We start from the raw sequence: 24,171 nt of genomic DNA on the forward strand, positions 1-24,171 counted from the left end.
AATGCTCACGCAACCACCCGGGTCAACAGCATTGATCCTGGCATGGGACCAGGAGGCATTGCTCGGAGCCACCTGTACACTGTACCCTTGCCAAGGTGCCTCCTGGCCGTGGCTGCCTGTACCAACACATCCCCGTGGCAGCCAGTGCACCTTTGAACCTTGTCATAGTTGCCGAAGGTAGATCCTGAGTTTTACTGCAGCCTAACCAGGTTTAATCACGGCATTCAGGGCCAGAATAAACCTTCAAGTGCCCACCATTGCCAGGTGGCAGACTGCCATCCCTCCTGGGAACCAGAGCCACCTGCCGTGGGGTCTCAGCAGTGGAGTCGGCTGAGGCAGGAAGGGCATTACCAGGCCTTCTCGCAAACATAGCCCCAACCTGTCTCCCTTCATGCCAGGGGGCAGTCTTTAGCACACCATGTCCCTCACGTGGACCTGCCCCCAGCTCCCTCCCCACAGGGACTGTCTGCGGTGTTCCGCCATCCCCTGTCACAGTTGTTAGGACTCGTGTGGCATCCTCCCCCCGCCCCCCGCCTTTTGCGATAATGTCCATAAGAACAGAATCAGCATTTCTCTTGGTTACCATGGCTTGTCGACAGCAGGCAGAATACCAGACTATCCCCACACCAAACTCACTGCCAGCAAGTCAGTTCTAACCAAGATGGTTGTCAGCTGCCATCAAGTTGGTCCTAACCCGGCACAACAGACGGAAGCACTGCCCGGCCCCGTGCCATCCTCACAGCTGCTCCTGTGCCCAAGCCCCTCGTTGCAGCCCCTGGGCAATCCATCTCATTGAGGCCCTTCCTCTTTTTCCCTGACCCTCCACCTTACCCGGCGTGACGTCCTTCTGTAGGGACTGGCCTCCTGACAACAGGCCCGAAATCTGTGTGCAGATGCTTCCTGACAATTCTTTGGAAGGGAGAGAGCAAGGCAGGAGAGGGAGAAAGGAGGGATGGTATGGACTATAGTGCCCCCCACTTCCAGCACCCACCATGTTCTCCTCACTTGGGTAGAGACCAGATCTCGAGTCTCTCTGTGGCCCCGGGGCCCAGTTCAGAGGGCGCTTGGATGAGCAGGAGGGATAAGCATGGGACCCCCGAGGCCAGCCACCCTACAGAGGGCCCTTTCTTCCCCGCCCTCTGGACTGGGCTGGAGGTGACCCATTCCCCCTCCTCTCTCATGACAGGTACCACCTCTTGTACAAGCCACCCCCAACCACAGAGATCCAGACCCGTCTCCTGCAGAATCCAAAGGATACTGAGGAGCAGGTCAGGCTCAAACTGGACCTGTTCTACCGGAACTCCGTGGAGCTGGAGGAGTACTACCCGTGGGCCATCACCATCAATGGGGACCAGGACCCATACACTGTCTTTGAATACATAGAGAGTGGGATCATCAACCCCCTGCCCAACAAAGTCCCCTGAGGGGTGCTAAGCAAGCAGCATCCACAGGGAAGCAAAGCTCACCTGTCACCCAGACCCCAGAGGGCCAGGAGTGACCTCCAGAGGGCCCTGTCACCTCTTCCAGTTACTCCTCCTTGCCTCTGTAACAACCCTCTTTAGGTAAGCACGTACATGTTCCCCCATGGACAGAAGAGGATGCGAAGCCTCCCCCATCCCCCACCTTCTGGAAAACCCCACAAATCAATAAAGAGAGTCTGGTGTTGCCTGGTGTGTCCCGAAGGTGACATGGCTGGGAAATTGGGGTCTTGGGACACAGGAGGCCATGAAGGAGAGGGCCACAGGCCAAGGCTCTAGAGTCACACCTGGGATGAGTCCTGGCTCCTGCACCAATACCATGTGTCCTCGGAAAACGCACCTGACGCCTTGGTGATACGAGTAGTACCCCGTACAGGGCATCAGTGGGATTAACTGGGGGGAGCAGCTAAAGCACCTAGCACAGAGCCTGGTGCACAGCAAGCAGCTTGGAAAGACCACCGTCTCGTGCCTAGTGCTGCCCAGAACTTCATGCTGCGATGGCAGGATAGTGTCTGTGCTCCCCAGTGACCCAGTGAGCCCTGGAGCTGTGGTTCCTGCCACCGAAGAGCTGATTTTAAAATTCTAAGTGGTTTCCATTCATTTAAATGTCAATCGCCACCTGTGGCTGGTGCTATCCTATTGGGCAGTTCTAGACAGGAAGGACTGTTCCTGAGTGGGAAGAAATAACTTCTCCGGGGTCTGCACAGCCCCTGGTTCCAGGAGTGGAACGACAGGGACATCCCCCACCTCCCATCACTCCCATAGCGTCACTGTAACAGGCCAGGTTAGGTAGGTCCTTGGACATTTCTGACTGAGGGTGAGTAAGGGACTTAGTTCCTAAATGCACTGGGATCCCAAGGCTGGAGAACTGGCTGCCCTGGACCACCAGCGGTCTCTGCCTGCAGGTCCTCAGCAGGCTGGGTCACGGCTGACCCACAGGGGTGCCAAGTTCTGGGCTCTGGGAAGCTTGGGGGCTTCCAGGCCTGGTTGACTAAAACCCTTTCTACCTGAGGGTGTCCCAGAGCCCCTCCAACAAAGATCTAACTCACCAAGCCAGCCTCCCAGCCTCTGTCCTCCCTGCCCCTGATCAAGCCTGGCCAAGGGTAGGTTGAACCGGGCCCTGCTCCAGCCTGGCTTCAGTGTCCATGTGTCTCCCACGGGCGAGCCCTCTCCAGCAGCAGCATTCTGCACTCTGTTCTGCAACTCCGCCTAGCAGCTCAGCATGAGGCTTGCTTCCTCTCCCCACCCTGAAGTGACTCTAAAAGCCCTTCAGGAGCCTCCTGCACCCAGGGCTCCATTCTTCCACCCATCCCTATCCACAGCCCATCTGGCGGTGTGTACCTGCCCCTCTAGTCCCCACCCCCCACCCTCCTCCTGCCCCCCCCCACCGAAGCAGGGCCCTCAAGTGCACACGTCCATGAGTCCATCAACTCTATGGGGAAGACTCTGCCTACCTGTCCTCAGGGACCCCCAGGTGAGAGGAAACCTGGTGATAATGTGGGTAAGTGACTTCATTCTGGAGTGTGGTCTCACAGCACCCATGCCCTTCAAAGAAGCATCATTTGCATAAATATTGGCCCAAGACATCATGTGCTTCCCTACCCCATCGCAGAGTGGCCCTGCTACAGACTGGCATGGAACCTCGGACGGTTGTCCTGGCGCCATCTTTATGGAAGCACATCACCAGGCCTTTCTTCCGCAGGGCCACGGGAGGGCTTGCCCCACACACATGGCCTTTGGGTTGATAGCCCAGCACAGATCATTTTCACCTCCCAGGGACCTTTGCTCACCCAGCCCAAGCTGGTGGGCATTTGGGCGGCTCACTTGCCAGGATCACCTGCATCCTGGCCTCTCCTCTTCCACCACCTCCCCCAGAGCAGTGGCCATTGGGGGTGTCCCCCCTGTGTGCCAGGTCTGTGTTCAAGGTGCCGGCTCTGAGGCAGGGTGGTGGTGTGCCCAGCAGTTAGGCTGTGTGACATGCTAGTTACTAACCTCACACTGAGCCTTGTGAAACAGTGCAAACAAAATGGGTAGGTTCATTTCTGGGCGCATCACAGAGCACAGCACACAGTAAGTGCTCCGATCAACACAGTCATTATCGAATTGTCTCCACCCCCAGCACCAAGGTCAGTGGCGTTTTTTACTCTGTAGAGAGGAGGTTGGTCCCTGGTAGCTGGTCAGCCCCTGGGAATCATTGCAGGTGGCACCATCGGGGATGGAGAGGCTTCTTCTTCTCAAGAGCCTGCCAGCCAGTGGAGAGGCCCACCTCCCGTGTCTTGGCTCCGTCACAGCAGGATGTCAGCTCTGCAGATGCCACAGCCCCGAGCTTCATTGAGATGCGCACGGGTCTGTGCTCAGCCCCCTCGGACGTGCAAAGGTTCAGCGGGTTAGCCCAACACGCTTCTCTGCACATGTAGATCACTCCCTGGGACCTGAGGCGAGGAAGAGGCATCCGCTAATCACCACCAACATGCAGCCCGCTGACGCTATGCATGGCAAAGCTGCCCGTGCTTCCAGGAGGCAGGTACAAATTAAGGGGTCTTCTAATTGGGGCCTTCAGCTTGGGCCTAATTAGGCGGTGGAGCTGGAGTTTATTAGGCTCCCGTTCCAGCCCAGTGGAGGTGGGCTGGGGGCTGCCTGATCCTGGGCTGCCCACTCCTGTTCTCGCAGGATACACCTCTTGTTCGTTTCCAGATGGACATTACACACCGAGCTCTGATTCATGTTAATTGCAAGAGAACAAATCATGACATTGTCAAATGTGAAAGTTGCCCCAAGGTTCGTTTCCAACCTCTTCTAACACAAGTTGTCATCACAGACCCTGTGGCACACCTCTGCCTCTATGCTGTCCCCCCTTCCCTGCTGCCCTCCCAGGGGGATGCCAAAAGCTTCGGCAGGTACTCCCCACCCACCTAGCAATTACAGCACGTATTTACCCTGGACCCTGCACTCTAGCTGCAGAGGGCACCCCTGACCTATACTGGGTCACCAGCTTCTCTAGGCCAAGCCCTGGTGGCGTTGTGGCTATGCATTGGGCTGCTAACCTCAAGGTCTGTAGTTCAAAATCACCAGCTGCTCAATGGGACAAAGATGGGGTTTTCTACTCCCATAAAGAGTGACAGGCTTAGAAATTCCCAGGGGCAGTTCTGCCTTGCCCTGTAGAGTCACTGTGAGTCATCATCGACTCGAGGGAAGTGAGTTTGGTTTGGTTTGGAGGGCAGCTGGCCAGCCCCTTTGCGTGGGCAGCACACAAACACCATGAAAATCTGGAGAGTGAAGAATCACTGAAGACAAAGCTGGTGCATAAGCAAATGTGGTGACGAAAGCAGATGGTGCCCGGCTACCCAAAGATGTAGCGTCTGGGGTCTTTAAGGCTTGAGGTTCAACAAGCAGTCATCTAGTAGGGAAACAAATAAGCCCACATGGAAGAAGCACACCAGCCTGTGTGATCATGAGGTCTCGATGGGATCAGGTATCAGGTATCAATAGAGATTCCAAACAATTATATTGATATAAATGAGGGGGGTTGGAGTGGAGACCCAAACCTGTCTGTAGACAATTGGACATCCCCCACAGAAGGGTTACAAGGAAGGGATAATTCAACCAGGGTGTAGTATAGCATCTATGAAACACACATCATTCCTCTAGTTCAGGGGACCTTAAACTTTTTAAACGGGGGGCCAGTTCACTGTCCCTCAGATCTATTGAAGGGCTGGACTATAGTTTAAAAAAACCAACTACGAACAAATTCCTGTGCACACTGCACATATCTTATTTTGAAGTAAAATAAAAACGGGGAAAAAACACCCGGCAGGCCGGATAAATATCCTCGGCGGGCCACGTGTGGCCCACGGGCCATAGTTTGAGGACCTCTGCTCTCGTTCCTGAATGTTTCCTCCCCACCACAACCATGACCCAGTTCTACCTTAAAAATCCAGCTAGACTGGAGTACAGACATTGGTATAGATAAGAGCTCTCAACACATGGAATTCAGGACAGATAAAATCCTCAGGAACAGTAGGGGAGGGGCGAATAACAAATGTGGGTGAAGGAAGACAATGGACAGTGGAAGACGTGAAGGAAAAACAAGAATATATAATTGATCAAGGATTCGGGAGAGTGGGGGAGTGAGGTAGTTAGTTTATTGTGCTGATAAACATATGTGGGGTTAATTGAAGGGCGGAGGGATAAATGGCTCGGCGAGCCTCGCCTTCCTAGTTCTTGGGTCTTTTTTCCTTTGTGATGGTCGGATCAGGGTACAGCTGCCTTAGCCAGTTCCCTGCTTCAACTGATAAGGCTCACTTCCCGCAAGGCATCGCCGAGGAGAAGCCGCATGGACCTACCCCAATGCAGCCCTGGGTGCTGGAGCAGCCGTGTGGAGACCCCTGCCAGCGCTGAGATGCTTACACATTCACTGATTCAGCTTTCCTCCTGCAGTCGGCATCATAGTGTGTGTTTTGTGAGATGGAGGAAAACTTTGTGGATTGGTGTCGGACATATGGGTTAATGTTGGACTTGTGGGCTTGGGCAGCACTGGGTTGGGATGTTTTCTTGATGCGCACTTAACCTTTATATAAAACTCTCTCTTATACATGAGTTTCTGTGGATTTGTTTCTCTAATGTACCCAGACTCACACAGGAAGGGAGGGGGAAAAGAGGAGCTGATACAAAGGGCTCAAGTAGAAAGAAAATATTTCAGAAATGTTGATAACATGCGTACAAGTGTGCTTAACACAATTGAGTGATGAATTGTCATAGATTTGTAAGAGCCCCTCCCCCAATAAAATGATGAATAATCATGAAAAAAGCATGTGGCTACTCCATTCAGTCAACACACATTTAATTTGAGTGCCTGCTTGCTCTGGGCCTTGTGGGAATGAAGGCGAGGCTATCTGTCCCCTTAAAGATTGACAGCCTCAAACCCCCTTATAAGGTCACTCTTAGTTGGAATCCACTCGATGGCTGTGGGGGTTTTCATTTGTTCTCCGCGGATCGGAGCCCTGGTGGCACTGCGGCAAGCATTCAGCTGCTGACCACAAGGTTGGCGGTTCAGCCACCAGCTGTTCTGTGGAAACACGATGAGGCAGTCTGCTCCTGTGAGATTGCGGCCTTGGAAAGCAATCCTACCCCGTCTCCCAGGGTCACTGGGAGGTGCAATCGACTCGACAGAAGTAGTTTGGGCTGCTGCTGCTGAAGATGATTCTCATGGCTGATCCGTTTGCTCTGCGCTGAAGCAGAGCGAAAGGCACAGTAGTTGAGCGCTCGGCTGCCAAATGAAACAATTCCTGGTTCAACCCCCACAGCAGCTTCATGTGCAAAAGCGATGGTAGCCTGGGAACCCTGGGGGTGGGCATGGGGGGGGGGTTCACGCTGGCCTTCTGGGTTGCTATGAATGGAAGTGGGTCCCACCCCAACAGGTCAGGGTAGCTCTGTGCCGGTGAGCTAGGCACTGGGGAGATGACCAAACTCGGGCCCCACTGCCATCAAGTGGATTCCGACTCACGTGGACCCTGCATAGGGTCTCTCCGACTAAACTCTTTACAGAGACAGATCACCTATTCTTTCTCCCTTCCTGGGGACATGGCGCTCACTGCCATCAAGTCAGTGCCAACTCATAGCGACCTTATGGGACAGAGTAAAACTACCCTGTGGATTTCCCGAACTATAATTCCCTGTGGGCACAGAAAATCCCACCTTTCTCCCGAGAGGACATAGGAGGAAGTGAGGAGAGAGCGAGGACACAAGAACTGCCTTCAAGGTTTACATCTTTACAGCGATGGTGACAGAAACAAGATGGAGAGAGCAGAATCTCTATTCTCCTAGGTGCCATCTCTACCTTGAGTTCAGCGAAACATCCTTACAGCTATCCATCACGCTCCCTTGTCAGCCCAGGGGCGCAGACAGGACAGTTGTGAACACGGTGTGGAGAGACTAGTCTGCACCTGTGCCCAGGGTGGGGGGCTCTCGGGGGCCTCCCGGGAGTGATACAGAAGTGGGTCTCGAAGGTCATCTGTGAGAGTCCCAGGCATGAGAGATGCGACAGAGGCAATGGCCACTGGGCATGCGTTCAATTTAAGAAATAAAATATCTTTAATTATGAACATTTTAATATCAAGATAAGAGTCCATGTTGCTTATTAAAATGTCCGGTAGTATGAGAGTACACTGACTGGGATGTGAAATGCCCATCTCCTCCCCAAGAAAACCCAGCACTGCCAGTCCCGAAAGAGCCACAGATAAGGAGTTGGGTGTGCTGGTGCTGTGGGCGTCTGATGAACATGATCACAGATGGGATTGCATTGCATATTCTGCCTTGCGATCTGCTTTACGGCGACGCCCAGTGCTACAAATGGGTCATAAGCCCAGCTGCTAACTAAAGGTTGGAGGTTCATGCCCCTCGCCCTTGAGATACCCAGGAAGAAAGGCCTGGCACGTCTGAAGAAGCAGTTACTGAAAACTCTATGGCACAGTTCTGCCCTGAGACACATGGGGTCCCAAGGAGCTGTAGGTATCGAATGCATGTAATCTGCTTTCTATTCAACCCGGTCGTCTAGTAAGGGCTCCATCGGAAAGCATCCAGGCCAAACTGACCGACGACGTCGCCGCTTTTCTTCAGGCCGCTTTGGCAATTACCTCATTACTCACAGTGGGGAAACCGACAATGCAGTAGCTAGCGCCGGGGGGCATTTTAAAAGGGCTCCTAACTGCTCCTAATTAGACGAAATCAAGGCCATTATCAAAATGGTGACTTAAGGAACGAATATGCCCTTTCTCAGAAGGCTCATTCCTTCTACCGATATTAACTGAGCTCCTCTTCTGCTTGGGCTACTGGGATATAGCAATGAGAGAGACAAGGTTCTGCCCGGTAGACGAGACTGACTCCGCTTTACACATGTCTCTAAGCACAAAGGTTTGCAGGGTCTACCCAGAGCTCAAGAGGAGGGAAGGGGCCAGCCCCTCCAGCAGCCCCTCCCATGCTCTATGATTGAGCAATAAAGCCAGGACAAAGCTCACCCTTCCTTAGGAAAACCATTTCCTAATCTTGTGTGCCAGCAGCCCGGGAACATCTCACAAGCTACTTGCCACCAAGCCTGGCCCTGCCCGCCCCACCCCCCTTTCAGCGTGGTTTGTCCTTCCCCCAGACCAGAGGGGGAGCTCAATCTCCACAGCCATGGCTTGTATTTAACTGTAAACGGATTTCACTGATGCCCAAGGGGAGAAGTCCAGTCCCCTTCCCATGAAGCTCATGTTTCCCTGACAAATCTCTTCCAACTGATCCTGGGCCCAGAAGCTGGAATGAGGGCACTGAGATCTCATTAACATACAAACCTCCAGGGGGCCCCAGCTCCGCTATTCCCTAGAACCAGCCAGATATACCACTGAAGTACTGCAGACAAGGAAGCACAAAAAATGGGAACATCTTCACAGGTCGGGGCCGGAGCTGCATCCATTCCCAGAACCTGGTCCTTCAGTTTCATGGGGTACACAATGGTTAGCATCTCATTTGCACTGGTAACTGGGCTCCTTACCAAACCTTAAGGCAGAAACGCCATCATTGTAGGTGACAGATGGGGGCATATGACGATATACCCTCCAGCCATTTTTACAAAAACCCCTCTCACTGCCATGGTGTCCATGCCGACTCCTGACAGGGTGGAACTGCCCCAGGGAGTCTTTACAGGAGTAGAAGAAAGGTCCTGTCCTTCTTCCCAGGGGTGGTTGGTGGTTTCAAATTGTGGCTTTGTGGTTAGCGGCCCAACCTGTAACCACTACACCACCAAGGTTCCTTTAAATATATATCTCTTTTGATAGCCGGCTATCAAAAGTTATAGTGTCTGGGGTCTTAAAGGCTTGAAGGTAAACAAGCAGCCATCTAGTTCAGAAGCAACAAAGTCCACATGGAAGAAGCACTCCAGCCTGTGTGATCACGAGGTGTCGAAGGGATCAGGTATCAGGCGTCAAACAAATCATTGTGAATGAGGGGGAGTGCAGATTGGGGACCCAAGACCCATCTGTAAGCAACTGGACATCCCCTTACAGAAGGGTCATGGGGAGAAGACGAGCCAGTCAGGGTGCAGTGTAGCAACAATGGAGCACACAACTTTCCTCTAGTTTCCAAATGCTTCTGCCCACACCCCCAACCCCTACCGTCATGATCCCAATTATACCTTATAAATCTGGCTAGACCAGAGGATGGACACTGGTACAGATAGGCACTGGAAACAGGGAATCCAGGACAGATGATCCCTTCAGGACCAGTGCTGAGAGAGGCGATACTGGAAGGGTGGAGAGAGGGTGGGGTAGAAAGGGAACCAATTACAAGGATCTACATATAACCTCCTCCCTGGGTGATGGACAATAGAAAAGTAGGTGAATGGAGAAGTGGGGCAGTGTAAGATATGACAATAATAATTTATAAATTATCAAGGGTTCATAAGGGAGGGGGAGGGAAGGTTAAAAATGAGGAGTTGATACCAAGGGGCTCAAGTAGAAAGCAAGTGTTTTGAGAATGACGATGGCAACAAATGTACAAATGTGACTGACACAATGTATGCATGTATGGATTATGATGAGTTTTAAGAGCCCCCAATAAAATGATTAAAATAAATAATCTCTTTCCAGATACATATATGAGCATCACTAGTTTTGCTTCTCTAAGGAACCCAGCCTAACACATGTGTTAAAATGAAGATCCCTAGGTTTCATTCCCAGAGATTCTGATTCAACAGGTTTGAGGTCAGGCCTGGAAATCGGTGTTTGTTGAAAACACCTTAGTGTTGATGGAAGTCTTTGGACTGCAATTTTTAGGATCACTGCATATCAATTTCAAAGTAACAAGACTGCCAATTGTGGCAGATTAGATATCCTGATGACCTTCCTAAAACAAAGCCCTAGAAATTATTAACAAAATATGAAAAATAAATACACCTAAAATTATAACAGAGTTAGCCAGGAAAGGTGGAAACAGAGGTCAGAAATGGAGAGGAGAGCATAAATCAAGATGGGAGACAGCTCAAACTGAGCTGCCCAGGAGCCATCTGCTGACCCCTGGTGGTCAAGAGCTTCAGATGAAACAGTCCATGAGAGAATAGACAGATTTGTTGAAATGCTTCCATTTGTATTCCATAATTCCTGCAACTCTGATTTTTGCCAATGCCTTCAAGTGCAGCTGGGCTTTCTTCATTCAGTACAATTGAACCTGAGTGGTCTACCACCTCTTGAAATGGTTGACCAGAAACCAATTCTTTTTGGGACAGTGACTGTATTCCTTCCATCTTCTTTTGATACTTCCTCTATCCCTCAAGCTCAGGCTCATAGAATCCTTCAGTGTTTCAGCTCAAGGCTTGAAAATGTCCTTAGTCCTTTCAGCTTGAGACAAATGAAGTGTGCTCTTCCATTTTGGTTTTCTAACTACAGCTCATGGCACATTTCATGATACTTTGTCTCCTTGAGGTGCCCTTTGAAATCTGCACAACCCTTTTTACTTCATCATTTCTTCCAACGTAAGCGGTGTAAGTTTCAGGGTCTCTCCCACTGTCCATTTTGAGTTTTCCGACCTGTCTTTTTAATGACCTTTTGCTTTCTTCATGCATGATGCCCTTGATGTCATCTTATGGTTCCTGGTCTTTGGTCACTAGTAGCTAGTGCATCAACCTTTTTTTTAGCTGGTCTCCAAATCCAGGTGGAATATACTCTCCACAGTCAGCAGCTCAAACCCACCGGCTGCTCTTGGCAGAAAGATGAGGCTTTCTATTTCCATGAAGATATGGTCTCAGAAACGCATGGGGGTAGTTCTACTCTGCTGTACAGCTTTCTGAGTCAGAGTTGACTTCCTAGCTCAGTAATGAACTTGTTGACTGTCAGTAATGAACTTGCTTGGCTCAATGGACTTTTCATTTTCTTCAGCTTCAACCTGAATTTGAAGATGAGCAAGGATGGCCTGTTCCACAGCCGGTCTAACCCTTGTTTGGCTGATGTTGAGCTTCTTGATTGTCTGTTTACACAAATGTAGTCAGTCTGATTCCTGTGTATTCCATCTGATGAGATCCTGTTTATGTTGCTGGGGCGGGGGGAAGGCATTTGCAACGACTGAATTTTTCTCACAAAATTCTACCATGCTATCCCCAGCATCATCTTTATCACCAAGACCATAGTCTTCAAATACAAATCCTTCTCGTTTCCGACTTTCACATTCCAACCACCAGTAATGACTGAGTCTTGATTGCCTGTCTGATCTATTTCAGATTGTGGAAGTTGGTAGAGTTTTTCAGTTTCCTCATCATTGGCTTTAGTGGTTGGTGTGAAAATTCAGATACATTTCTTTTAACTGGTCTTCTTTGTAGGCATATAGCTATGTCAGGCAGCATTGAACTTCACCTTTGGACCAGTTGTTTCCATGCCTCTTCAATTTTCTCATGCTTCTTTTTCCCTTCGAACCGGGAGAGACCAATAGTTGCATCTTGGTAGCCACTCGTAAATTTTTAAGACCCCCATCTTTACCCACCAAAGTAGAAACGAGAACGTTATCTTTGTGAACTGTTATGCCAATGGACGGTGGTGGCCCCCCAGACCATGGGCCTACGCTCCCTTAAAGGTGTTTGATTACGTCCAAGAACTTTTCATAATTTTAACCCCGAGTGTTCCACCACATTCATGGATATGTCTGCAGCCCAGGTAATACACATGTCGAAATAGCTTGTCAAATCTCTAGGTGTAGGTGGATAAAGCCCCACTTTCCCTCCCACACCAGTTCAGCCTGCATATCTATCTATTCAGATCCACTCTTCCATCGATGACCATCAGTGCAGGATATTGCCACCCTTTTACTATTTTTATTTATTTAACCACAAACAAGTCCCAAGGGGGTTTATTTCCCTTGCTAATGTGTCAGATTAGGGCTTTGGTTACAGCTTACCCTTTTAATGCTAGAATCATAGCAGCGCAATCGAGGAGAACCCGAGATGGGGAGGAAGTCCAAAGCCAGTGTTCTCGCAGTCATCAAACGACTAGTCAAGCAGCTAACTGGTAAAGAAATAGAAGCTCTGTTACTGGGTTGTTGTTGTTGTTGTTTGAGTAGTAATGATGAAAATGAGATTGCCTTCAATGAACTACATGCTAACAGGCAGAAAACAAACAAAAAAAGGCCTCTAAAACTTCCATTTCATTTACACTCTAATCTTGTCCACTTCACACTTCCCTCTGCCTAGTAGGGAAAAGCTCAGGATGCTGGGTGCTAGCTGTAGGGAAAGGCTGAAGAGTACCCAAGAGTCTCTGGTTCAACCAGTTCCGTGCCAGGAAAGAATTCCATTCTCTGCCAGCTACAGTGGCTTTCTAGCGTTGACCCGCCCAAACCAAACTCACTGACATCGAGTCTGTTTCCACTCAGCAAGCTTACAGAACCGAGAATTGCCTCTTTGGATTTCCGAGCCTGTGAACCAGTCCATCTGTACGGGAGCAGGCACCCTCAGCTTTCTCCAGGGAGCAACTAGAGCAGTGACCCTAATGCTGTGACCCTTTCCTACAGTTCCTCATGTCGTGGTGACCCCCCCTCCCAATCATAACACGATTTTCATTGCTACTTCATAAGTGTCATTTTGCTACTGTTATGAATCAGGTGACTCCTGTGAAAGGGTCGTTCGAGCCCCCAAAGGGGTCACAACCCACAGGTTGAGAACTACTGATCTAGTAGGTTGGTGGTTAGCAGCAGTGCACAGTCCACTACACCCCCAAGGCTTCTTTGTAGGGTTGGGCACATTGGATATAGTAGACCTCAGGGTCTGGGGGTGTTTTCAAGGTTCATGGAGAAATGGGATTGATCACCGAATTTTTCCATGAACTTTTTGAAGCCCCTCATTGTAAACCATGATTTGTCCAAAAGGTGGCAGGAAATCACTCACTTAGTCTCTCCATCACAAACATCTACTCTGTGCTAGGCACTTTATCTTAATACCAAGCAATAACATTATTTGGATCACCTACGAGTCTATGTATTTTTCACCCCTTTTAAAAAAATCAACTTTTCTTTTGTGCCTGGTTGGATGACTATTCTGGCCTAGCTATTTGAAAGAACATTTTATTGTGGTAAAATCCATGTACTGAAATGTCCCCACTTGAACCATTTGATCGCCCTAGTTCAGTGACATGAACATTTTTCAGTACACAATTCGGCCGTTGATGGCATTCACTATGTTGTGGCTCTACATCCCCTGGCAAGTTCCACAAGCTTCCCACTGCCCCCAGTAGTCAGTGCCCTAGAGGCAGCTGTGGCTCCCACGCCCTCCTTCCCCAGCCCGGCGAGCACAGGTGAACATTTGCCTCTGCCAGTCTAAGTATTCCCCATGGGGAGATCCGACAGCACGAGGCTCTTTGCTTCAGCACAATGTGTCCAGGGTTCATCCATGTCAGAGCAGCTATCAGGAGGGGACTTTCTCTTTACAGTTGCATCGTATTCCATCGCAGGCATGTGAGTTTTGTTTAGCGTTTATCTGCTGAGGGACTCTTGGGCTGTGTCCACTTACTAGCTATGGGGAATCAGGGTGCCTGACCATGGAGTGCACAGCCCTGCTCGAATCTGGCTATTTGGGCTGAGTTGCAAACACTGTCCCGTGAGCTTGGCCAGCCTATCCTTTCAAAGAGATGTCGTGAGAATGGTCCCATCAACCTGAATCACCAACACCTACCTACTTTCAGGGACTAAAATGATTAGAAATGTCCCTGGCTTTGGTCCTTGGGAAATCGAGACTATTTTCATTCTCACGATTCCTAAGGTACATTCCTTTGATTCCAGTAGGAAACATGGAAGGGTTCACCAGCGCAACCTTTTCCTTGGAAGCAAGTGTCCAATTTTTGTTCCTCCTGGGGAGGCTTGGTAGTGTTAGGAGTTTCCCATTGTGCTGGGATCCACAACACTCACAGCTTGAAACCACCAACAGAAAGCAAGACGGGGCTTTCTACTCCCATGAAGAGTTTGTCTCGGAAACTCCCAGGGCAGTTCTACCCTGTCCTACAGGGTCACGATACGTCGGCACGACTGGAAGGCAGTGAGATGTAACTATGCCATAAGTTCTGCTCCTGAGAAAATAGCTGACATTGCTCCAGGGAGCTCAGCCCCAAATGCTGGGCTCACCTTTTTGGGGCTCTTCCCTCTCCTAGATTTGAATGCCTCAGGTCTTCACTATTAGGTTCCTGGTTTCAAGTCTATATTTAATTTTGTCTATATTTTTCGGTTGGTCTCGACAGGAGTACAGAGTTCCCAGCTTTTGGAAAGTTGAAACCTTTTCTAAGTTGAAAAACTGTCAAGGAGTTTTGCTTTTGATCATTTTTTGGTTAAAAACTAGAAATCTTCAGATTTCAAGGTAGCGCAACTAGGTACTAATGCAGGTCCTTTTGTAAAAGCATGGTAGCAGAAAGCCAACTTCTGAAAAGTGGGGCATACCTGCATTTGTCTGGATTACACATTGGTGTTGCCAAAATCCCTGTAATCAGTGTGGTTTCAAGTTTCAACGTGCATTAACTTTGCAATACATTGCCCTCCTTAGAAGCTTCCTACTCAAGGGCCTTTGTGTAATGAACGGAGAGATCAATTTCCCCAAGGGATAAATGACGTACCTTTTATTTCAATGGAGGATGAAATTTATGCGTGAAAGTGATGGATGAAACTTAAGTAGAAAGGATCCATGAGGATAATCAGCCCTACTTGTCATCCTTCCAAGGCGCTCGCTCTGGTGGTAGAGTGCGGATGCCCTGGGCTGCTAGCTTTACAGACGTCTGAACCCGCCAGCTCCTCCACAGCACAAAGAGGGGCTTTCAACTGCTGTGAAGCATTAGTCTCAGAAACCCACAGGGACAGGACCACCCTGACCTCTAAGGGTCCCTAATAAGCTGAATCAACTCGACGGCAGTGGGTTGTCTTTTTTCCCTTTGGTCTTATATATCATACATTTGAAGTTAAAGGTGATTAAAATCAACTACTGCCAGACCCCGAAGGTAAAACTGTCAGTCACACCAAGGACGTATCCAGAACTACCACAAACTGAGGCAGGGGAAGTGTTTGAGCTCACCTGTGGATCACATTTTCAAAACTGAGCTCCTTAATCAGCAATTATCATACAACATCATCTGGGGAAAGGTTACAATTAAAACAAACCAAAAAAAGTAAACCAAATCTACTGCCATTGGGTGGATTCTGACTGTAGCGATCCTGTATAGGGCTTCAGAGACTGAGTATTTCCAAGAGGGCAGCCTCACCTTTAGCCGGTAGGATGGTTGGTGAACCTGAATGGCCAATGTTGGGGTTAGCAGGCCAGCGTCTAACCCACAGTGCCACCAGGGGTTCCTCCTTAAGGAACACGTTAGAGATGTACATTCTCAGGTGCTGCCTCAAACCTGCTTAATCAGAAACTTTGGGATGGGGCCCAGCAACCAGTGTCAGCAAGTCTGCCAGGTGATTCAGATGCATGACAACTGAAAGCCACTTAAGACGCCAGCTCCTCAGGAGCACAGTGTTTGTTAGCACAGAATGCAGTGCATGCCCAGGCGTTAAACGAACAGATCACAGACAGTGCTTGTGAAAGGAGACAGATTCTCATGCCGCTGTCCTCACCAGATCCAATGTAATGGACGTTGTGGAGGGTTAGTTCGGCATGGTCCAGAGGCTCTATTAATCATTTCCTTTCTGGAATAAACTACCAAAGACACACTGAATGGACCCTGGGGTCAACTTGGGAGGCCAGTGGTCATTTCTCTCTTGCTCAACCCAAGCAGATTTCTAGGCTTTGTTCCAAACCACGTGAGCCCCCATAAAACACAGACACTATACAAATCATTGTCGTTTATTTATTTTTAATAAAAAAGTGGCCAAGATCACAATACTAGTGGCTCTGCATACAAAACACAAGATCGAGGTTATTTCACATTTACAAAACTGCCATTCTGTACAGCACTGGAAATGCACAGCAACTCCACGAAGACGCGGAGCTCTAGGATCATCCCAGCTAAAATTCAATGGCCTCTCATTAGTCAGGTAAATAGCCAACCAGCTCGCTGACTGGCAAAGTACCAGATGCTCCCCTTTCCTTGGGTGGTAATGACTACAGAAGATCGCCCCTCAGAGCAGCACGCTGACAGAATGACACACCTCCAACCAACAGCCATCTACACGGTCCATTTCGTTTTCTCTGTGGTCTTTTCCATTTTGAACTTTCCCCAGAAACCTCTGCCATAGTGGTAGATAAAAGCTCAGGAGACTGATGTGCTAACTTCAAGAGGCGAAAGGATACCAAGGCCGAGGCAGGGTCTGATTCAAACAGTTCAAACTCATGGAAGAAGGTCTGGCCCTCCCATCATCGGTGGCTTTGCAGGGAGCGCACTGGAAAGACGGAACCAGGATTCATCCTAACGATGGCGGGGAACAACCCACCCACTCATTCTACACATCATGAGCTCCTACTCTGTGCAAGGCACTTTCGATGAGGGGCTGCAGGAACCACAAAGATGAAGCCGACTGTCCCTGCCCTTGGGAGACTTACACTCTAACAATGAAAACTATGTACACATTATACAATGGAGAGCAGCAGCCAGTGTTTCTGGATGGAGCATATTCCAAACAAAATGTTTCTATTGTTTCTCTTTTTTTTAAAAAAAATGAACTAATTAAGTCTAAAATACCTCTCCAATCAGATAAGACTTCAAAAACCATCTCCTTTCGATACGTTCGAGTTTCAGATGGCAGCTCCATGTCTTTTGTTAAAATATCATATTGAAGCATATCATTCGAAGCACAAAGGCTAGCACAGGCAGTGGATAAACATCAAGTATATACACAGTATATTTCTCTGACACAGTCTTGTTTCTATAGAAATAAGCTTGATATTCACTTTCTTTTCAGACACTGAAGAACAAGTCTGAGCCATTGTTGTGGATACAGGATATCTATATTCTGCATTAGTATCCCCCCAAAAAAAAGAAAAAGGAAAAAATAAAGAACCTCCTAAAATCTAGCAAACCATAAAACTGACAATGCCTCAGAGCTACAACTACCTTCAACACTGCCCAATGTGACCATTTTATAGATCTTTTTCCTTACCGACTGCATCACCTAAGGGCTAGCCTCTTTAGCTTTGCTGGACATGTGAGATTTCAAGCCCTCTACTCTGTCTACGGTGTTACAGTTACACCACCTCTCTTTTCGTATTTCAGTACGAAAGCCCCAGCCTGGACTGATTAAATCAAACAAGAAAACTCACTGCCATGAGTTGCCGCTGACTCGATGGCGACCCTATAGGCCAGGGTGGAACTAAGTGTCCCTGCGAGAATCCGGTAATGTAACTCTAGGGAACAGAAAGCCTCATCTTGGTTTCAAACTGCTGACCCTGCAGTTAGCAGCCCAACATGTAACCACTATGCCACAGGGGCTCCTTGACTGAATAAACAGACTCTCAGAATTCGTGGACATGTTGGTAAATATACCCTGTTGCTCTAATCAGTTGCCCAAAGTGGGAGATCTTGTTCAGGGAAGGGAAGTAGTGCTGGCATGATCCAGGAGCTACAAAAGCAGATACCTACACTTTCCCTGATGAGCGAGAGGACAAATGTTCTCAGTGCTAGCAGGGGGGATAATTTTTCTCTCACCAGGGGCACAAAATCCAAGGAAGTTTGGGAACCCATGCTCTAAATAACTTCCTGACTAGACCCCACATTTGAGGTCCCTTTTGTAGAATGTGAGCGGAGCTCAGAGAAAATGGAAGATAAGCAAATCTGAACCAACGTATTAGATGAAGCGACTAGAAATGTCCCTATGTTTAAAGGTTAACCTCCTTAAAGGGACAGCTGTAAGAATCCTTTTCCCTCTAAATCCAGCTACTGAATCCCAGGAGCAGCAGCACCAATTCTTGAAGAAAAATCGATGCAACTGAATTGTGGTGCTGGCAAAGAATACTGCAAAGTACTACGGACTGCCAGAAGAAGCAGCAATTCTGTCTTGGAAGAAGTACAGCCAGAATACTCCTTTAATGGAAGGATGGCAGAACCATCTCATGTACTTTGGACATGGTATCAGGAGAGACTAGACCCTGGAGAAGGGCATCATGCTTGGTGGAGGGGAAGCAGGAAAAAGGTCATTGGCCAGATGGAACAATTGTGAGGATGGCACAGGTTTGGGGCCGGACTTCATTCTGTTCTATTTAGGGTTGCTATGGGTCAGAAATGACTTGAAGGGAGGCCTCTCATCGTATCCTAGAAGACAGTCTAGGCCAGTTCTCAACCTGTGGGTCATGACCCCTTTGGGGATCAAATGACTCTTTCACAGGGGTCGCCCAATTTACAATAGTAGCAAAATTACAGTCATGAAGAAGCAACGAAAATAATTTTATGGTTGGGGGGTTACCACCACATGAGGAGCTGTGTTAAAGGGTTGCGGCCCTAGGACGGTGAGAACCACTGATCTGGGCTAACAATTCCTGTTGATTTAGATCTATCCCACAAGGAAAGTGAGTTCAGTCTTCTGAAAAGTCTACTGTCTCACAGGGTCGTGCTGCTACTTTACACAAGGAGACCCAAATCCAATGCCAAGTTGATTCTGATGCATAGTGACCCCACACAGCAGAGCAGAACTAACTGCTTTATAGGGTTTCCAAGGCTATAAACCTTGACCCAAAGCAGCCAGCCACATCTTTCTCCCACGGAGCCACTAGTGTGTACCAACCGCTGACCGTAGGGCTAGCAGTCAAGTACCTCTACCTACTGCGTCACCAGAGCAGGTGATGAAGCAGCAACTCTTATCTTTTGAGCTTGGCTTAATGGAAGTTAAGTTTTACGTACTCTGGACTTAGGTTAGATAGCAATTATGCTAACAGGCATGAAGCAGATTTGAGGACCACAAACTTCTTTCTGACAAGCAAGTCCCTAAGAGGTGCCCTGGTCTCGCTAGAGCTGCCAACCCCCACCCATACACCAACCAGCAGAGTAAGAGCATGACGGCGTGCAGCCAGAGGCTGAGAGAAGCCACAGGGGCACAGGACCGTGCGCCGTGGGTCCACTGGAAACAAATCAGTTTGTTTGCCAGGCTACCCAATGTCTAAAAAGAAAAGAAAGGTAGAACATACTTTTCCCTTTAAAAAAAAGGGGGGGGGGCTGCTGACTCTAAATAGAATTCATTTAGTTGAGCTTCAACCATAATTTTTGCTTATCAAAATAATTCATTGGTTTGGGGGATCCGGGTGAGGAATGGCAAGGAGCTAAAATGGATCACTTCCTATACTGTAAGTCTACCCAGCCAGCTCCTGAGCATTCTGGCAAGGACAATTGGAAGAATCTGTAGGGAAACCTCCAGGTACAACTTTCAAATAGTGACAAACCAACACCACTATGTGGCTTAAGACATGATTTAGTTTTCAGCCATTTCATCAGCCATCTGTATTTCTCTCAAATGGGAAATGTTAGCATTGAATATACCTCTTTGGGAAGAAAGAGCCAGGGGCAGAAACCAATCCCTGTGGACATCAATCAGGGGTGCCAAATCCTGGTTCTGTTCCAGGAATTGCAGCTCTCAGGCCACTGACAGCAACCACGGGAGCAGGTGCACTGCGAGTGCAGCACACTCTCCTGACAGGTACCAGTCAGCATCCTCTTCCTTTTGCCTTGGCAGATACAATGTTGATTACAATAGAATATATTTTAAGGCAACCATTTGCCCTTTGGCATGGTTTTAACCTAATTAACCTCTTGAAACTTTCGGCTTAGTCCAACCCACCAGCTATAAAACATTAACATTCTCAAAAACTTCTCGGAGGGAGTAGCAGAAAAATGTCACACTAAACCACACATTTCACCTGTGGTTCTAATAACTTTTGACACTGAAAAATAATTGGTGGTTTTGGCACATGTAACAGTAGCTAGAGACTGCTTGAAGTCTGGGTGGTGGACACATGAGGATTTCAGAATGAATATCAAGGATAACAAGCTATCAATTTCTTATCTAGAATAATAGGAACAAATTAACCCCAGGCATAGAAAATGGGATACATATGTGGATATCACACTCCCAAAATGCAACAGTGTTGTATCTTAAAAGGTCTAATTTTATCATCTTTGCGCCTGCACTTTAAATGCAGGGCAGCAACATCACTTCTGTTTCCTCCATGCCTGAAACATTTATTTCAGCTGAAATGGAAATAAATGTGAAATTCGCTAAACAAATTCTACACATTATGGAGGGTATGATAAACTTAAACTAGACACAATTTAGTCTCCAGTTTCCTGATGGAAGACTCCCACTTTGGTATGGTTTCACCGGCCAAGCTGCCCCTTGGAAGAATCACTACTCTACTGTCATGTTTGCTGCTGATGTGGACGCTGCTGCAAATGCCAACTTAGTGCCATAGAGTTGTTCCCAGCTCACAGCGACCCTACAAACTACAGCAAAACTTCCCCTGCGGGCTGGGCTTCCAGAGCTGTCTGCGTTACGGCTGCTGCTGCAAACTCACCCTCAGAGCATGTGGACTGGGGCAGAGGAAAGGTGAGGGAGGCACAGGCTGTGGAGAACCTTGCGCTGAGGCAGGTGTGGACTAGACTTTAGCGTCAAGAGTGCCGATGAACCAGAGAATCAATGCTGTGGACTGCCACTCTCATGTAGTGTATGGTGTTTGTCATGTTTATTCCTCTAGAAACAAAATAATTCAGGAGATCCTTCTGTACCTAACTTCTAAATTGCTAACTGACCCTTCACAAAAATGTCCAATGGGTGTAAATAACTCAATGGACATTCTCAGTGGCCGCAGCTCTAAATACCGAATTAAGAGTACTTTACCTACTACCTCTCACAAGGAACCAAAACCCAACAAAGTATATGCAATGGTCATTCTTACAACAGCAATCATTCCCTGACAGGGCCTCACTTTTCACGGCCGCACTTACTGTAAAGCCCCGCAAGTAGCTGCAGGCACGGACTCCGACCACACAACCCTCTGCGTTGTGATTCACGATAGCGGTGCTGTTCTCGCTCTCCTTCTTGAAGACCCATTTAACCCAAAGCCTGGCTAAATACTATTCTGGAACTGCCACAAAATGAGAAAGACAAGACTGGCAACTACATATTGAACTTAGGACTCTAAACAAAAACAATCTGAAAACAAAGCACATTTCAAAGCAGGTTGCTTGGAGGTGCCTCTAAGTACCTGTTAAGGGCTCTGGTTTCTTTATTAATGGAGGTGGGAAGAATACAAGTGCAGTATGATAGAAACAGAGACTTGTTACAGTGCTTTGCAACTATCAAGATGTTATATCTAAAAGGAGGACCTTTTCCTTCACCACCAAGGTTACAACAGGTTAGAGTCAGACAAGAACAAGAAACAGAAGTATGATTTAAGAAATTCACATTGTATCAACCCCGTCCAACTTTCCAGAGGTATGCACCAGTTCCAAGATGTATGCATCACAGTCCTGTTAATAGCACCAATCCTAGGACATTTAACTTAAAAGAACCCAAGAAACACTGTAGTCCAGAAAGTATACTTTAGGCTTAAAGGGCCACTATCTCGGACATCTTATTTCATTGCTCATCTGTATTACAGAAAAATACTTGTGTTACAAACATCGAGGCCCACTGCGGAAGGAAGAAATGTGTGCTCTCCATACTTGTAGCGACACAGCTTAAAGGGTTCCACTTCGGAGCTGCCCGTCTTTCTCCAGAAGTCTCTAGGCAGGGACTCATTATACTCCAACACCAGACAGTCAATGAAACGGGTCTGGCAAGGTCGACATTAAAAAATACTAAAAAGTTTTTCATACAAGAGCTGTCTCGTTTTCTTCAAAAGCCTATGTACAAGTATCTCTTCTAGGTGAAATTTTAAGTAGGGATATGACTCAAGTGAATGAGAATAGTTGACACACATGTGGAAGAGAGGATCAGGCAATCTGATGACGCAGGTACGAATTAAAACAAGACACAACCAGGCACATTGAACCGATCATCGGACACATTGATAAAACCAAGTTTTGCCTTTGCTTCAACTTCTTAAAAACAGAAGAGATTTAGTAAAATACATTCAATATCTTGAAAAACAAGAATTGATGGGCAGAGATCTTCGTCTGTTGACCGAGAACAAAATGCCCGATCCACAGTTGGTTTAGACACATACTATCTGTTGGTGGACTGAATGTCACATGTCAGAGGATTTAAGTGCTCTGAGCAACCAAGCCATTCCCCCCAAACCTAAACCCGCCAAGCAAGGCCCTTATCCAAACGCACTAGAAAAGACCATTCTACTGTAGAAATGACAGGATGTCCTTTTCGGTTCAAACTTTAGTGAAGACACTTTACCAAAAAAGTAAGTGTTCCTTATTGGGGAAGAAGTCGGGGCTGGGCTATGTTCTTCTCAAATTACTGCAAAGCTCTGCATTCACACTCATTCTGCAATACCCTTCAGTCCCTGGAGCGATGGAGAGAGCGCTTCCAAGGTGAGTCCCAGTGTCAGGAGCGCCTCCTCCGGATGAAGGCCAGGCTTGCTCCACATCACCCTCTCTCTTCCACTAGAGGACGTGTTCCACCGCACAGTGCGTCCCTTTCCGTCCTCCCACCACGGACATTTAGAAGACAGGAGAATCACAGAAAGGACAGGGGCTCTGCAGCAGCCGCTTAATCCAGTCAGGATCTGCAAAAGGAAAACAAGAGGCATCGAGGGTTAGCTTCGGAAAAGGCAAGCCTGGGAAACGGGATGAGCTCCCGGGTCTGCTGTGTGAAGAAGAGACCAGCACTCTGGCCCTCGTTCTGCAACATGTGCCCGAACAGAAACACCTTCTCCTCTGGATGCCAGTTTCCACCACCCTAAAAGGAGAGGCCGGACAAACTCTGGGGTTCCCAAAGCTAACTTTGGAATTCTCAGCCTTTTGGGACAAAATAGGAGAGATAATGGTAATGCAATGAATGTTTCCTCAAGCACAATTTATTCAATTTAATGAATGGACTGTGCTTTATGCTGGTTGTATTACTAAAATATTCTCTTATGAAACCATAGTAATAATAATTTGTTTAAAATGCCACTACTTAGAGGAAAGAAAAGGTGGCAACACTGGGTCACTGCCCCCACTCCCTTTTGAAAGCCGCAGTGGTCTGTGAGATGCAGAAATCTAAGAAGGACTCGCCAAGCCCAGTGCACCCTGCTCTTCCCCAGAGCTACACGCGGCTCAACTCCGTCAATTGTAGGGTTTTTGTTCTTTTAACTTTCAATCTTTCCAAGATTTCCTGACTAAATGCTGTCTCAACTCTCAAATGCAGCAGGTGTTAAAAATTCCCAACAGTTCATGAATTATTCAAGAGAAAGAGGGAAGGTACAGGTGAAAATAGCCAAGAACTAGGAGAAGTTTGAAGCTGAGGATCAAGGACCTAAACACTCATGATACTCTTTCCTCGACTGCAGATTGCAACTGTCTGTAACCAAAATCCACAAAAGAACGAAGTTACCACACCAACCTCGTTGATTCAGAAAACCTCAGCAAGCGGGAACAAAATGATGCATGTTTCACCCAGAATGTTTTTGTTTCCGTTCACTGGGACCACATATTTCCCTGACATGTGGGTGCAACTGTGTAGGTTCATGTGTAAGTTAGCTCATTTGATGACTGTGATTTTAATGTGCCCAAGACCACAAATGCAACACTTAAATTGTTTTATTCCTTAAGGAGATCTGCAATCTTCCAAC

At 48.0% G+C, this 24,171-nt stretch overlaps 2 protein-coding genes across 3 annotated transcripts in view; one reads left to right on the forward strand and one right to left on the reverse strand.

Annotated features, from left to right (window-relative positions):
- Positions 1 to 1,424, forward strand: part of AK8 (adenylate kinase 8) — a 162,717-nt gene extending 161,293 nt beyond the window's left edge. For both annotated transcript variants that reach the window (XM_075559083.1, XM_075559084.1), the window contains one exon: positions 1,187 to 1,424. In XM_075559083.1, coding sequence (XP_075415198.1) covers positions 1,187 to 1,424 — 238 coding nt within the window. The remainder of the gene's footprint in view (positions 1 to 1,186) is intronic.
- Positions 1,425 to 16,288: 14,864 nt separating this feature from the next.
- GTF3C4 (general transcription factor IIIC subunit 4) overlaps positions 16,289 to 24,171 on the reverse strand; it is a 28,302-nt gene continuing 20,419 nt past the window's right edge. Inside the window, exon 5 of the mRNA XM_075560581.1 lies at positions 16,289 to 23,124. Coding sequence (XP_075416696.1) covers positions 23,060 to 23,124 — 65 coding nt within the window. The 3' untranslated portion in view covers positions 16,289 to 23,059. The remainder of the gene's footprint in view (positions 23,125 to 24,171) is intronic.

Source organism: Tenrec ecaudatus, chromosome 10, assembly GCF_050624435.1.
Source record: "Tenrec ecaudatus isolate mTenEca1 chromosome 10, mTenEca1.hap1, whole genome shotgun sequence".
Taxonomy (NCBI): domain Eukaryota; kingdom Metazoa; phylum Chordata; class Mammalia; order Afrosoricida; family Tenrecidae; genus Tenrec; species Tenrec ecaudatus.